The 15059-nt window shown below is 40.5% G+C and overlaps 1 protein-coding gene across 1 annotated transcript in view; it reads left to right on the forward strand.

Annotated features, from left to right (window-relative positions):
* The window catches only part of TMCO1 (transmembrane and coiled-coil domains 1), a 39204-nt gene extending 24981 nt beyond the window's left edge, over window positions 1–14223 (forward strand). The window contains exon 7 of the mRNA XM_042925378.1: window positions 13425–14223. Coding sequence (XP_042781312.1) covers window positions 13425–13523 — 99 coding nt within the window. The 3' untranslated portion in view covers window positions 13524–14223. The remainder of the gene's footprint in view (window positions 1–13424) is intronic.
* The last annotated feature ends 836 nt before the right edge of the window (window positions 14224–15059 follow it).

Here is a 15059-nt window from a genome sequence, read left to right on the forward strand (position 1 = left end):
TGGCTGTGTTCCAACAAAACTTTGTTTACGAAAACCGGCAAGGGGCCAGCGACAGTCTGCTAATCCCTGAAGGTTCAGGCAGAGACTTGCAGCTGCTCAACTCTGCCATTAGACTCTGAAAGCGCCATAGACAGTGTGCAGACGAACATGACTGCGTTCCAGTGAGCCTTTGTTTATAAAAACAGGCGGTGGACCAACACGATATATCTTAACTCCTGAGGACTATAGTGCACAACATGTGCTACAAAGTTAAAATAGAATAGTAGATCCTAGACAGGTACAGCTTAATAAAATAATTGTTTATTGAGTACAGAGAAATGGAGGAAAGGGGCAGTGAAACACACACACACACACACACACACACACACACACACACACACATACGCACACAAATAATCAATGTGTTTTGAGCCAGGGAGGATACATACTCATTTTTTTTTTTTTTTACTTGTCCAGTTCTGTGCGCTGATACTAATAAGAGAAAAGTATACAAGAGCTGTAGTATTGCATAGCTAACATAACAGTGTTGTATTTGAAAGATTTATTTCTTGGGGCGCCTGGGTGGCGCAGTCGGTTAAGCGTCCGACTTCAGCCAGGTCACCATCTCGCGGTCCGTGAGTTCAAGCCCCGCGTCAGGCTCTGGGCTGATGGCTCGGAGCCTGGAGCCTGTTTCCGATTCTGTGTCTCCCTGTCTCTCTGACCCTCCCCCGTTCATGCTCTGTCTCTCTCTGTCCCAAAAATAAAATAAAAAAAAAACGTTGAAAAAAATTTAAAAAAAAAAAAAAAAAAAAAGAAAGATTTATTTCTTTTGGTATACGGTTATCTTTCCCAAGACGAATGGTGAGTTCTAACTTGTTGCTGCGTCCTGACTGCTGGTCATCTTGGGCAAATAATTTAATTACCCAGTTTTATACAAGGTATTCTAATATATTCAAAATCTTAGAAAAATCACCCAAATGACCTGCTTTTATAATTTTTACTTCACTGGCTGCAAATGGTTTCTGTACCTGTTCCTCACTGATTATTAGCGTATATACTGGAGGATTGTGAACTTACATCGGGTCTAACACACCTTAGCATTTGAAGTGTTATTAGGGAATATATGCCTCTTTTTTCTTTAATTACAATGTTTGTTAGCTTGCTATTTCTATGTTTTGTTTTGTTGTTTTGTTTGCTTTATAGGATCTTAGGTTACCTGATAATAGACTATATACAGATGCCTATGAAATGAGCAGCCATAAAATACGAGGCTTTCAGAAATTCAACTTATAGACGTACTGTCATTTCCCCAGCGAGGCCATTCTTAGGCACGGAAGTAGGCCACTTGATTTCAGATATACCCGTGGCATAAAGTAGTTTTAAGAGAACGTAATGAATTGGGTTTTTTTGCTTGCCTGTTTTGGGATGTGAAGTGGAGTACGTGATGGGGAAACTAATATAGAATGATTCAAGCTTCCATGATGATTGCTTATATTCTGCCTTATAGGAGTTTTTATTTGGTCTATTTGTTATTTTTATCTATTTTCTTCTTTCCTTTCCAACTGTTCCAAGGTAGTAAGTTCTCAATTGTCTGCATATATCTTAAAGTACCTATGTATGCTATATAGTATACATCTTAAAAGTATATGTTAAACAAACAGTAGGTGCTACACCGAAATATAAACTTGTAAATTTGGCAAGTTGGGGTTACACCATTTTTTACTCCCAAGAGCAAGGTAGGAAAATGCGTTTCTGCCAGCCTCACCAGCAGAAATTGCTTTTGAGTTTTTATCAGTCTGAGGGATAAGAATTGCTTCCCTGTAGTTTTAACTTGCATTTTGGATTGAGCATCTCTGTTTGTCTAAGGCTGTTCATATATATATTCTTTCCTTTCCGTGGTGGCGAGAGACCGTGTATGCCTTTCGCCTATTTCTCTAACAGGTTGTTGGTCTTTTTCTGAATTTTAGCTCTTAACTTTGGGACATTCGCCCTCTCTGTGTGCTCTAAGTTGCACATAACTTTTCCAACTTGTCGTTTGTGTTCCAGTTTTACTTATAGTGGTTTTTGCCACACAAAATTTTATTTGCTCGCTGGATTTTAGTTTTTCCTTTTAGATCAGATTTGTCTGTCTTTTGTGGCTTTTGGATTTTGAGTTATGGTTAGAAAGTTCTTCTCCACTCTAAAGTTACCAGGAAATTCATCCTCCTTTTCTGTTGGTACTTTTTTGGTTTCAAGTTTTGCATTTAAATGATGAGCCAGCCCATCTGGAGTTCATAGTTACCTTCTTCTTTCTTTACGCTCTTCTACTTGGCCAGCTATTACGTGATTTTGAAGAAGGAGAACGCAAAAACATGGATTCATTCGAGATCACAGTTTGCCTACTTCTTTTTTTTCCAAGACTAAGAAGCCAGAGAGCCAAAAGAATGCAGTGAGGTGAACGATTGGACTTGAATATAAGCCCCGGCCAGCAGCCTAGTAGTGTTTTCTCTAGAGCTCTCGAAATCCGTCTTTGAAATTGGAAAGTCTGGGGGCGCCTGGGTGGCGCAGTCGGTTAAGCGTCCGACTTCAGCCAGGTCACGATCTCGCGGTCCGTGAGTTCGAGCCCCGCGTCAGGCTCTGGGCTGATGGCTCGGAGCCTGGAGCCTGTTTCCGATTCTGTGTCTCCCTCTCTCTCTGCTCCTCCCCCGTTCATGCTCTGTCTCTCTCTATCCCAAAAATAAAAAACGATGAAAAAAAAATTAAAAAAAAAAAAAAAAAAAAAAAAGAAATTGGAAAGTCTGTTCAGTCCCAGTGACAAGTGTGTGAGTGGAGACGCTCCTCCTTCCTTCACACCTTGTTTAGATAAGAGGTCTTCTGAAATGTGCTAGTGTCCTGGGGCCGGCTAAGCAGCGTGATCTGAACCCCTAGAGGAGAAGAATGTGGAGGAGTAGGCCAGACGTCTCGGTCATGCCTGCTGAATGTCAGGGCTCTCGACTTGTCAGGGTGACTGCCTGTGGCAGCAGTGGAGTCTTGCAGGATTCTCAAGCCAGTCCTCTCTGAGGTCCAGACACTACTTTCTGGTTTCCTATGTTCGGTAATTCCAGTGCTGTTAATCTTTCTTATTGATTGTGTTAAAATAGACGTAACACAGAATTCACTATTTAGCTATTTTCAGCTGTGCAGTTCTGTGCCATTAAGCACATTTACGTTGCTCTACAAGCATCTCCATTACCCCCAATCCCTGGCACCCACCATTCTGCCTTCTCTCTCCCTCTGAATTTGACTACTCGTGTCTGTGGGTTGATCTCGTGTAAGTAGACTCATACGATGGTGGTTCTTTTGTGACTAGCACGTTCTCAAGTTTATCCACACTGGAGCATGGGTCGGCACTTCCTTTTCTAAGGCCAAGTAATATTTCGTTGTATGTGTGAACCATGTTTTGTGTGTCCGCTCACCTGTCAGTTGGGCTGCTCCCACCGTTTTGCTGTTGTAACGCTGCTGTGAACATGGTGTGTCGATGTCTGTTTGAGTTTCTCTTTTTACGTCTTTTGGGCTATAATCCCAGAAGTAGAATCGCTGGGTCATAAGGCAATTTGACGTTTAACTTTTTTGTGGAATCACCAGCTGGTGTTCACAGCTACTGCGTCATTTTACCCAGTGCCGGTCATCTTAAGGCTTCAATTCACTACCAACTTGAGACCATTCATTAAAAGATTCAAGTAATTTTTCATGTTTTTGTTTCAGTGAGTGAAATCACAATTTCATTCACTCAAGGTCAGTTTTATGCTAAACATGTAAAAACAATGTGTGTTTCATGCAAGTTACCTCCAGCAGCACTTATGGCCTTGCTGGTTTTAACAGGGAAGTCTTCTTACAATAGTAAACTAGAGTATAGCATCTAGGAGAATGAGAAACATTTCTGTTATTAGTGCCTTTAAAGTGTCAACAGTTTAATTGCTGAAGTGATTAGATACATTTACCATGGGTTTTCCTGCATTTATGTTTTTAAAGTCTTTTAGTTGTGCAAATTATGACTACATTTACATTTGTCAGTTAATAACATCTCTACAGTGTTAACCAGAATCCACTTTACTAAATGTGAGTGATGGTATAATTCAAACAACCAGCTCTGTTCCCTTCATGACAGTGTGCACTCCTTTTTATAATGGAGGTGTAGTAAATATAAGGCTGAATCACAGGTGTCTATCTGCTTCAGTCATTTCCCCCCCATCCTTAAGAGATTATTATCACATTAGTAACTATTTCTTGGTAGATTCTGTTTGTTCATTTATTCATTCAACAAAATGGAGCATGGATATGTATGAGGCTCCATGCTGGGTGCTTAGTATACACTTTGAAACAAAATTGACGTATAATTATGGTCCTTGCTGTCATGGAACTTCTGTTTCTTTTGAAATTAAAAGGTTAATTTTTCCAACTATAGCTTCACTTAAAAAAAATCATTATCAAATATGGAGGTGTAAAAGTACATTTAAAATTATTTTTTTCTTTTTTATCAATGTTTATCTTTGAGAGAGAGAGAGAGGGAGAGGGAGAGGGAGAGAGTGAGTGAGCGGGGTGGTTGGGGGTGGGGGGGAGACAGAGGATCCGAAGCAGGCTCTGCGCTGACAGCAGAGAACCTGACACGGGGCTCGAACTCACAAACCATGGGATCATGGCCTGAGCTGAAGTCAGCCGCTTGACCAACTGAGCCACCCAGGTGCCCCTAAAATTAATTCCATTATAGTAGTCATTCAGAGTAGAAGCAGATTGAACAATGATTGAACTTTGAACCTAAACTAACACAATTTTATGATGTATTGCTAGTTCACATAAATATTTGTGAATCTGGTTTTCATCCGTTACTTATTTTTTCCCATAGTAGGATGTTATTAGTTAATTAAATGATTCACCATTGACTTAAGAGCTTTCAAGGAAAAGTGGAAGTAATACTATACTGATCATGTAATAGATTTTAAGACACATTCCTACTTGAGAAACTTTGAAATGATGGGGAGAGAGGAGGAAGACAACATAAGGTTGAGGAGATACAGGTTTTGGAAGTAAAGCACCAGGTTTTGACTCTTGCTGACACTTAACTAGCCGAGTGTCCTCGGGAAAGTCCTAGAACCTGAGTCTTTCCACAAAGGTGAAATGGGGGCGAGTGTACCATCTCACCATGTTATGATGATCACAAGACAATAATACACAGTGTTAGCGGTTCTTAGGGTGACATTTAAAAAAAAATAAGTACCCCCTCCTTTGGGGTATTTTTTAAAATTAGTATTTGTTTCGCGGCCCAGATAGGACAAAGTTGCTTTTTAAAGATTGAAGCAGGGTGGTATGTCTGTCATTAACTGAAAATAAATCTAATTAATTTTTCTCATTTTATCTTTCCCCCTTTTTAACATCCCTTAACGTTTAGTGATTAGTGCTTAGCTGCCTTGACCTTCACACCGCAGCTGTTTCCTTTGTGTGAGTTTGTAGCAGCGGAAATGGTAGGTCTGCCAGCTCCCATCGGAGGTGTCAAGTTGGTCCAGGGTGGTGGTGGAATTCAAGAATAGGAGGAAATTTCCTTAATTGCCTTTTAAATTTTCTTGTTAGTACGAGTCAGTAATAGATTACATAAATAGTGATCTCCTCTATTAAAAAAGTGCTCTAAATCAATAAAAACTCAAGCAGATTTACCTGGTAAACAGCTAAGGGGAAAGTGGTCGATTCTTATGAATTTATGTGACTATAAAACCTATGAATAGAATTCCCTTTCTTTGAAAGCAAGAAGGATTAGTTGTTCTGAGGAAGAATGGAAGAAAGAGTTTTATCTTTTTTCTTTTGTCACCCATATCTTAATATATTACTTGATGTGTGTACGACTCTTATCTGGAAAAGTATCGGTGAGAATTTGTCATGGTCTCTTTGAACAGCTGTGTGCTCAGGAGAGAGATAAAAATAAGCATATTTTATTTTTTTTCACCCTTGGCTTTCCTGGGGCAAAGAATTTTGATATGCCTTGTGAATGTATAAAAAAAGGTCTAATTATGTCTTGTCAGTATATCTTAAAGTCATCAAAATGAGAAGACCAGATGCCTGCCATCTCCTGTGCCACATCATTAACATATGTCACTTCAGGACTTAGAGCTCAATTCATTAATGTCAGTATAGCTCATCTACAAGCAGGGTATTTTCATTTTTAGCACTTAACTTAAAATCAGAGAATTGCATGAAGTTTAGAAAATGATAGCTTAGCTAGTACGTGAGAGGAACAGATTATTCAGGCATTATCTTACTCTGATCTCTGCGAATCGTTTCAGTGCAGGAGTTCAAGGCTTTATTTAGAATATCGCCTGTCTTGCCGAAGATTGACTCAAGTCTTTATGCTATGCCAGGAATTCTTTGATGCTGAGAATACAGGGTAAAAAGCAGTGGTCTCTACCCTGTGAAACTCGTACTCTTTGTGGAGAGATAGATCCATAAGTAATAGAGTATGATTGACGCCCTTTGTCTGTGTGTTCACGTGCAAAATGGTACCGGAGGGAAGACCATGCTATGGAAGCCAAATGGCTAAGGGATGAAAGTAAGAGTTTATACAGAAGGGCCATTTTGTTGTATCTTGAAGGACGAGTAGGGGCTTTCCAGTCTTAACAGAGCGTTCTTGGCATCGGAAGTAGTGTGAGGAACAGCACGGAGGCTTGAACGTGTACAGTGAATACAAGACTGTACAAGTCAATACAAGCGAGTGCAGAATTGTTGGTGGGGTGTAACAGGAGAAGAAGCGGGCCCCTGCTTACTACCTGTACCTCACAGTACAGCATCGAGTGATTCCTTTGTTTTTCTGGGGTTTGTCTTTTGTTTTGTTTTGTTTTGTTTTTATTGTGTTTACAGTGCAAGTCTCCTGGCAACAAATTCTCTTAATCTTCGTTTATCTGAAAATACTTTTATCTATATTCTTGAAGGATATTTTCACTGGATATGCAATTCTGGGTTGACTAGGCGTTTTGTTTGTTTTAATCCTTTCAGCTTTTTAAAATGCCCTTCCCCTGTCTTCTGGCCTCCATTGTTTCTGATGAAAAGTCCTTCCTATCTTTTTTTCCCTGTAGATAATGTGTCATTTTTCTCTGGCTGCTTTTAGATTTTTTTTTTTTTATGTTTGGTTTTTCAGCAGTTTGATTGGATGTGCCTACGGTATTAATTCTTTTTTTCTTGATCGAGCTACAGTTGTTTTTCCTGCCCATTCCTTCCCTCTTCTTCTGTGATTCCAGTGTCTTATATGTTTGTCTGTTTTTTCAGTATTGTCTAAGAGGACACTGAGGCTCTGTTCAATTTTTAAAAATCTTTTCCTCTCTGTTCTTTAAGCAGGATAATTTCTCTTCATTTGTCTTCAAGTTTACTGATCCTCTGTCATCCCTAATCTGAATTAACCTTAAATCCATACAATGATTTTTAATTTTTTTTTTTAATTTTTAAATTTATTTTGATAGAGAGCATGAGCGGGGAAGGGGTAGACAGAGAGGGTGAGAGGGCGAACCCCAAGCAGGCTGTGCACTGCCAGCACAGAGCCCGATGCAGGGCTCGAACCCACAAAACTGTGAGACCATAACCTGAGCTGAAACCGAGAGTCAGATGCTTAACTGACTAGGCCACCCCAGGTGCCCCCCCCATACAATGGTTTTTAAATTTTGATACAATATTTTTTTAGTTCCACAATATCCATTTGGTTCTTTTTTTGTGATCCTTTTTCCCTGCTGAGATTTCCTATTTGTTCATTTATTATTATGGGCATATTTCATGCTTGTAGGCATAGTTATTTAGTTACTTTAAAATAAAAACCTTATCTACTAATTTCAACATTTGGATAATCTGAAGGTTGGACTCTGTCGCCTGCTCTCTCAAGTATGGGCTAAGTTTCTCGTTTGTTGGTATATTTAATTATTTTGGATTGTGTCTTAGACATTGTTCTGATAGATTGTATAGACTCTGGATTCTATGATTCTTTGAAAGAGCGGTGAGTCTTTTAGTTAAGCAGGCAATTAACTTGGCATTCACACTCTGAACTCTCCTCTGTGGTCGGCTGTACCTGAGATCTCTGCTATGTTAGTCTCATCTGGGCTGCTTGAAGGCTGTCTAGTGCACGCATAGTTTAAGAGATGTGGGCAGAGTTTCAGTGTAGTTTTGAACTCCTCTGTTAGCTGTTTTCCAGGATCCTCTCACTATTATCATTAGCTGCTATGGTTGCACTAATCCCTGTCTTTTGGTTTTTCAAATGAGTAAGGCTTCAGTTTAATTCTGAGTCTTAGATACCCCACCCAGTGCCAGCTGCATCCTCCTACCCATTATAAGATTAAAAATACGTACATACATACATCCGTTTATACATCTGTAACATACAAACATACATCTTGTCTTCCAGCACTAAACTAAAATTCAGAGCATTCTCCTTGACTGCTCCTCAAATAAAGGGCTAAACAAGAGATCTAGGAAAGTGTTCATTGGAAGGATGGTTATAAGAGAGAGAGAGATTAGGATTGTCACTTGATTGTCTGACGTACCTCCACCCCCTCAAAAAAAAAAAAAAAGACCTTTATCACCAGCAAGGCCTTTAGACAACTTAGGACAGAAAATATTCATTCAGTATTACAAAGGAAGTGACATCACTATAGTGCAGATTTGATGTGCTCATGTTTCTTTCAGAATTTCGATTTCCACTTTGTAAGAAATGTGTGCAAATCTGCATTATAATTTGTTACAACATAGTCACGTTCTAGAATGCTAGAGCTACAGGGGACTTGGGCTCCTTGAAGGTGCTTGGTGAAGAAGCTTGAAAGGTCCAGCAGGAGGCTTCAGGTCCCTTCAGTATTTTATCTGTTTTCTGTAGTGGGTTTCTTTCATGAGATTTTGTTTAAAGAAAGGATTAAAGGGTTGAAAATGATTGATCTGGCCATCCCGCTCCTTTCAAGGGGGGAGGGCAGCTGAGATTTGGAAAGGTGAGAAGACACTGCCTGTTGTTTCTTTGCCTGGGTTGCCAGTACTGGAACTCAGGTCTTCTGACTGCTGACCCAACAGTGTATTTCAGGTACCCCAGTGTACTGTCATTTTCTTCAGTAAATATTTCATCTTTACATCCTTTCTCCCAAACAGCTTATTGAAGCATATTTATTTATTTTAAGAGACAACAGGGAGGGGTGGAGAGAGAGAATCCCAAGCAGGCTCTGCAATGACAGTATGGAGTCTGATTGGGGGCTTGAACTCATAAACCCATGAGATTGTGACCCAAGCTGAAATCAAGAGTCAGATGCTTAACTTAACCACTTAACCGACTAAGCCACCTTAACCACTGAGCCACCCAGGTGCCCCCCAAACAGTTTACTTAGATGTAATGTGAAAACTGTGGGGCTGCTGGGTTGGGCCATTTGACGTGATTGGATTTTCACACCGCTTTGTGGATATAGTAAAGAATATGTTATGGGAACTTGATGAGAAATTATCATCAATTGGAAGTGAAGGCTGTTTGCTTGATGCCAGAGAAACTAACAAAGAATAAACTAAGGATTGCCATGGCTGAGTTATTTTAGCTGAATGACTAAGAAATAACATTTAGCTGAATGTCTTTATGGCTAGTGACCTGGGTCTTCCCAAAATATCCAGTTAGCAACCAACAACTTCCTTTTCTTGATCACCGGCTCTTATCCTTTACAAAGAGGAAGGAACGCAAATCCTGTAATGGTATTTTTCTGGGTTTCCTGCCAATAAAAGGCATGATTATGGGAAAACGTTTTTCCTTTGTTTTTCCCTTCTGAGATACACTCCTCAGTTGTTACCCTATTTATGACACAGGACTGGACAGAAATTCAAAATCGTTTTATATATTTTTCTATAAGCTTACCAAATCGTATTATATTTTGCATGTGTGTTGTGTTCTTCCGTATCATCTTCATAATATATTAAAACTTTTGTCTTTTAGCAAAGTATTTCTAAACTAATCTTACGAATTCAGAAGGCCCGAAAAATAGGCGAATTAAGAGATGTAGGAAAGGGGCGCCCAGCTGCTCAGTCAGTAGAGCGTCCGACTCTTGATCTCGGGGTCGTGAGTTCAAGCACCACTTAAAAAAAAAAAAGAAAGAAAGAAAGGGAAAAAAAGGAGATTAGAGGAAAGCAGTCAGGTCGAGTCAGGATGAGGTTGTTGAAAGATATAAAGGAGATAATACAGGGAAAACTATCTGCTGCACAGGGTCGCACTCAGTAAGCATTTGCTGAGTCACGGCCTGGCAGTCGAATTATTCTTCATCTGCATGTGAGGATAACAAGCCCACCTCACCGCCTGGTTGGGGGATTGAATGAGAACAATGCCTGGCACTGTGAGACAGAGCTGCAGAAACACTTGTCTTTATTTTAGGTTATCCTGTTTAGCAATGTTTCAAAAAGTTGGGAGGCAAGCAATGAGAAAGGGGTATAAACTATTGTTATGTGTCCATATATTTTTATAGTCTTTACATGCATTTTTTTATAGACTATTTTTTAGAGCAGTTTTAGGTTCACAGCAAAACTGAATGGAAGGTGCAGGGACTTCCCATATAGTCCCTGTCCCCACATATGTTCAGTCTCCCCCACTGTCACCCCCTAGCACCAGACTGGTACATTCGTTTCCAGTCAGTGAACCTACAGCAACACTTCATTATCACCCAAAGTCCGTGATTTACATCGGGGCTCACTCTTGGTGTATACATTCTATGGGTTTGAATTTATGTACTTTTAAAAAAAATTTTTTTTAATGTTTATTCTGAGACAGAGAGAGAGAGAGCATGAGCAGGAAAAGGGCAGAGACACAGAATTCGAAGCAGGCTCCAGGCTCTGAGCTGTCAGCACAAAACCCAATGCGGGGCTCGAACTCACGAACTGTGATTCACGCCTAACCGACTGAGCCACCCAGGCCCTCCAAATGTGTGTGTGTGTGTGTGTGTGTGTGTGTGTGTGTGTGTGTGTTTAAGTTTATTTTGATAGAGAGCAGGGGAAGGCAGATAGGGAGAGAGAACCCCAAGCAGGCTCTGCGAGCCCAACATGGGGGCTTGATCTCATGAGCAGTGAGATCATGACCTGAGCTGAAATCAACAGTCAGATGCTTAACCAACTGAGCCACCCAGGCGCCCCCTATTTGTAAACTTTAAAGTGCATAAGAGTGTTGAATGTTATTACTATGGTGGAGAGAATGGTTACCTCTACTCTTTTTCTTAGGTCATTTGTCGTAAGACCATCACTTAGTTCCTACATGTGTTTTCAAGGAAAAGACTTCATGGATCAGGAGACAGAATAATTTTTATCTAAGAAAAACCATGATAAGACCTGGGCTCATTTGTGAGACTATAGGAATTTGAACAGGTTATTTAGAAGTTCACTGAAGGAGGGGTGCCTGGGTGGCTCAGTGGGTTAAGCTTCTGACTTCAACCCAGGTCATGATCTCGTGGTTCATGGGTTCGAGCCCCACATCGGGCTCTGTGCTGACAGCTCAGAGCCTAGAGCCTGCTTCGGGTTCTGTATCCCCCTCTCTCTCTACCCCTCCCTTGATCATGCTCTCTCTTTCTCTCTCAAAAATAAATACACATTAAAATTTTTTAGAAAATTTTCACTAAAGGATAAGATTGCATTCAGTAAATACAGAGCATTTACATTAAAATACAGATACTTGAGTAATGTAACATTGATAAACCTAATTTAGTGTTCCCAAAGGAAGCCTGTGACAAGAGCCACAAGGAGAACAAAGTATAGAGCTTCCATGAACTTAAGCCTTGGCTACTAACGTGCCTCCGTTCTAACATTCTTGTTGCTGTTTGAGCTCTTCCCCATCTAGAGCAGTGGACTTATGTCCAATAGTCATTTATATGTTTTTATTTCATAAATGAGACTGTCAACAGTCTACGCTTCAAAATATTTCCTATTTTCCTGTCAGTTGTCTTCTGTAAATTATAGTCAACCTGTAATTTAAAGGGCATCGGGCACGCCTGGGTGGCTCTGTCGATTAAGCGTCCGACTCTTGATTTTGGCTCAGGTCATGATCTCACAGCTCATGGGTATCCTCATGGTGCTTATGGACAGTAGGTCCTCGATAACTATTGAGTGAATGGATATACACACGCTAACCTGCCTTCCCGTGGGGTGGAGCTTGTTCTGAAGACGGGAACTGTTAGTATAGGATGTACTGGATGTACTGTGTAAGAGAATCCATCCGATTAAGAATCAAGACACATGAGTTTTAATTCTAACTCTGCTCTTCATTTACCTTCGTAACTTTGGACAAACAATCATACCTTTTTAAGTTTTCATTGGAGTTCCTCAAATACAAAAGGAGACCAAGCAAGAAAACGTAGATGATCTTTAAGGTTTTTCTGTCTTAGAAATGCTGTATGAAATCTTAACACCTGACCTTTACTGAAGCTCTCCACACTCATAAACCCTCTCACTTCCCTCTTTGAAGCATAGCATGCAATCCCCGCATCACACTCCCCCCTCATGGTTGCTCTCTAGTACGCCCACGCCTGTCTGCTTCTACCAGGTGAGTCATTGCTTTTTCAAGAGCCTGTATTTATCCCAAAACAGTTTATGCTGGTTTTACTTGTCGCTGTATTCATGTAATTTAACTTAATGTTATAGTACCTTATAAAATGTGAGTATAAAAATAGTTATTTTTATGAGAACTAGTTTAATGAAGGTGAATTAAAAAAACTGTTGAATTTGGGGCGCCTGGGTGGCTCAGTTGGTTGGACGACCGACTTCGGCTCAGGTCATGATCTCACGGTTCGTGGGTTCGAGCCCCGCGTCGGGCTCTGTGCTGACAGCTCAGAGCCTGGAGCCTGCTTCAGATTTTGTGTCTCCCCCACTCTGCCCCTCCCCTGCTCATGCTTGTGTCTCTCTGTCTCTCAACAATAAATAAACATTAAAAAAATTTTTTTAAAAAGCCGTTGAATTAGATGCAATGGGACACGTGGACAAGATGAAGGGAGGTGCTGGAAATCTAGGAGGACTCTGGACTCAGATTGCTTTGCAGGAACCTAAGTGCCCTTATCACTTTAATAAAACTGAAATTTAACATCTCGGTTTCAGCTTTAGACGGTGCAGTAATGACTAACTCCAGCTGATGATTCGTATTCAAAGAAAAGGCCTTGCTACAAGAAACAGCTAATGAATATGTTTTATATGGTTCATGTTGAAAGAAAGATTACCTCTTTTAATGATTCTTCACTTGAAAAAACCCACTCTTTGGCTGTAGACCAGGTCCCATTAGGTGGCAGTACTTTAATTGTTGTATGAACTCCCATCATGTCGTAGGCCTTTTTAAAAATAACACAGTAATAATTGTCCTATTTTAGGTCATAACGGTACTTTTAATTTATGTGGCCTCTCTTCATATGTGATCCATGTAATATACTCTTCTCTACATCTCATATTCAAACCGAGTTTTAATTCTGTTTTCTTCACAGAACATCCAGAAGATTCTTGGCCTTGCCCCTTCACGAGCTGCCACCAAGCAGGCAGGTGGATTTCTGGGTCCTCCGCCTCCTTCTGGGAAGTTCTCTTGAAATCAGGAAGAGCCCTATAATTCCTGTCATTCTTTTTAAACATTCAAATTAGACTGCAACTATTTTGTAGCAAGAGCCATCGACAGACGTAGCACTTGGGCCACTTTCTAATTCTGAGTTATTTCTAGACTTTTTGGATATGATTCTAAAGAGAATGGCACCCACCAAACATGATAGTACATTCAGTCACAGATAAATTAAAAAAAAAAAAAAAGTTTGTTGATTAGATAAGTTCAGGTGATGTCTACATAATAAGAAACAAATAGCGTCTTTCTTTTTGGCTTACACCAATGCTTTCCGTGGAACCGACTCTCAAGTCTGTGCTGTGTGCCGTATACCGTGGAAGTTGGCTCCCCGGAGCATTTAGCGATCTGGAAGGATCGCTATTTGTTGTGGAACTACAACAGTGGAACTATTTGTTGTGCATTTTTTCCCAAGCCAAATATATGACCTAAGATCAATAAAGAGGCCAAAATGTTAGCTATTTCATCTACAAGGAGAGATCTGTTTTGTACCATATTCCTGGAGTCATGTTTTTAGTAATCTGAACGTAAACATTAGCCAGGAAGGGCTAAACTAAAACTTTTCAAATGTACTACGTTATCATACTTGCCTAAAAAGCTCAAAACACACAACTGTCCTATCGCGGAAAGCGTGAGAAGGAAAGAAGTAGCTCATGAGAGTATAAGAACGAGGGTCCTCGGCAGTTCCCTTGATACCCTTGTGCGGCCTTCTGGGTCCTTGGGAAGGCACTCCTCGTCCTCCCCTGGAGGCAGGGTTAGGGTTACATGTAAGCGATCTTACCTTGCTTCCTTTTGGTCACAACAGCCTTTAGTTCCTGCCATGCTCCTTCGTAAAGGAGGAGAGGGCGCTTGGACCATGGTCATCCCCTGCGCGGTCCGTGGAATCGGAAATCTTGTGTGGAGGGAGAAGTCTGGTCACTCATCGGTAGTCTCCTTAGATGCACATGCTCAGCCAATGAGAAAAGACGGGTTATTTGCAAAGTAACGGCTGTTAAACCGATAGCAAACTTTGCAATGGCATAAAACCCAGAAGACAGTGGGGCAATATCTTCAAAGCTGAGGAGAATACTTATCAGCCCAGAGTCTTATGTGCAACTAACCCAACAGTTGGAAGCAAAACCGGGAGGCAGTATTGTCAGAGCTACAGAGTCCAAGATAATTGAATTATTAAAGGATATATTTTGGGGGCATCCGGCTGGCTCAGTCAGCGGAGCATATGACCTTTGGTCTTGCGGTCGTGAGTTCGAGCCCCACGTTGTGCATAGAACTTGCTTATTTAACAATATATAGATATGGATACATTTCCAGGACAAAAAAGAACACCAAGAGGAAGGTGTGGGATATAAGATACAACGATCAACACAGAAATTGATCAAATATGTGAATAAACTTCAGTGTTTTATGGATTATCTAATTAAGAATTATTTCAAGACGATCCCATAAGGTAATCACTGTTCCTACCCTCATTTTTTAAAACATTTCTTTGAGAGAGGGGGAAGGGCAGAGAGAGAGA

Source organism: Panthera leo, chromosome F3 (assembly GCF_018350215.1).
Source record: "Panthera leo isolate Ple1 chromosome F3, P.leo_Ple1_pat1.1, whole genome shotgun sequence".
NCBI classification, from domain to species: Eukaryota; Metazoa; Chordata; class Mammalia; order Carnivora; family Felidae; genus Panthera; species Panthera leo.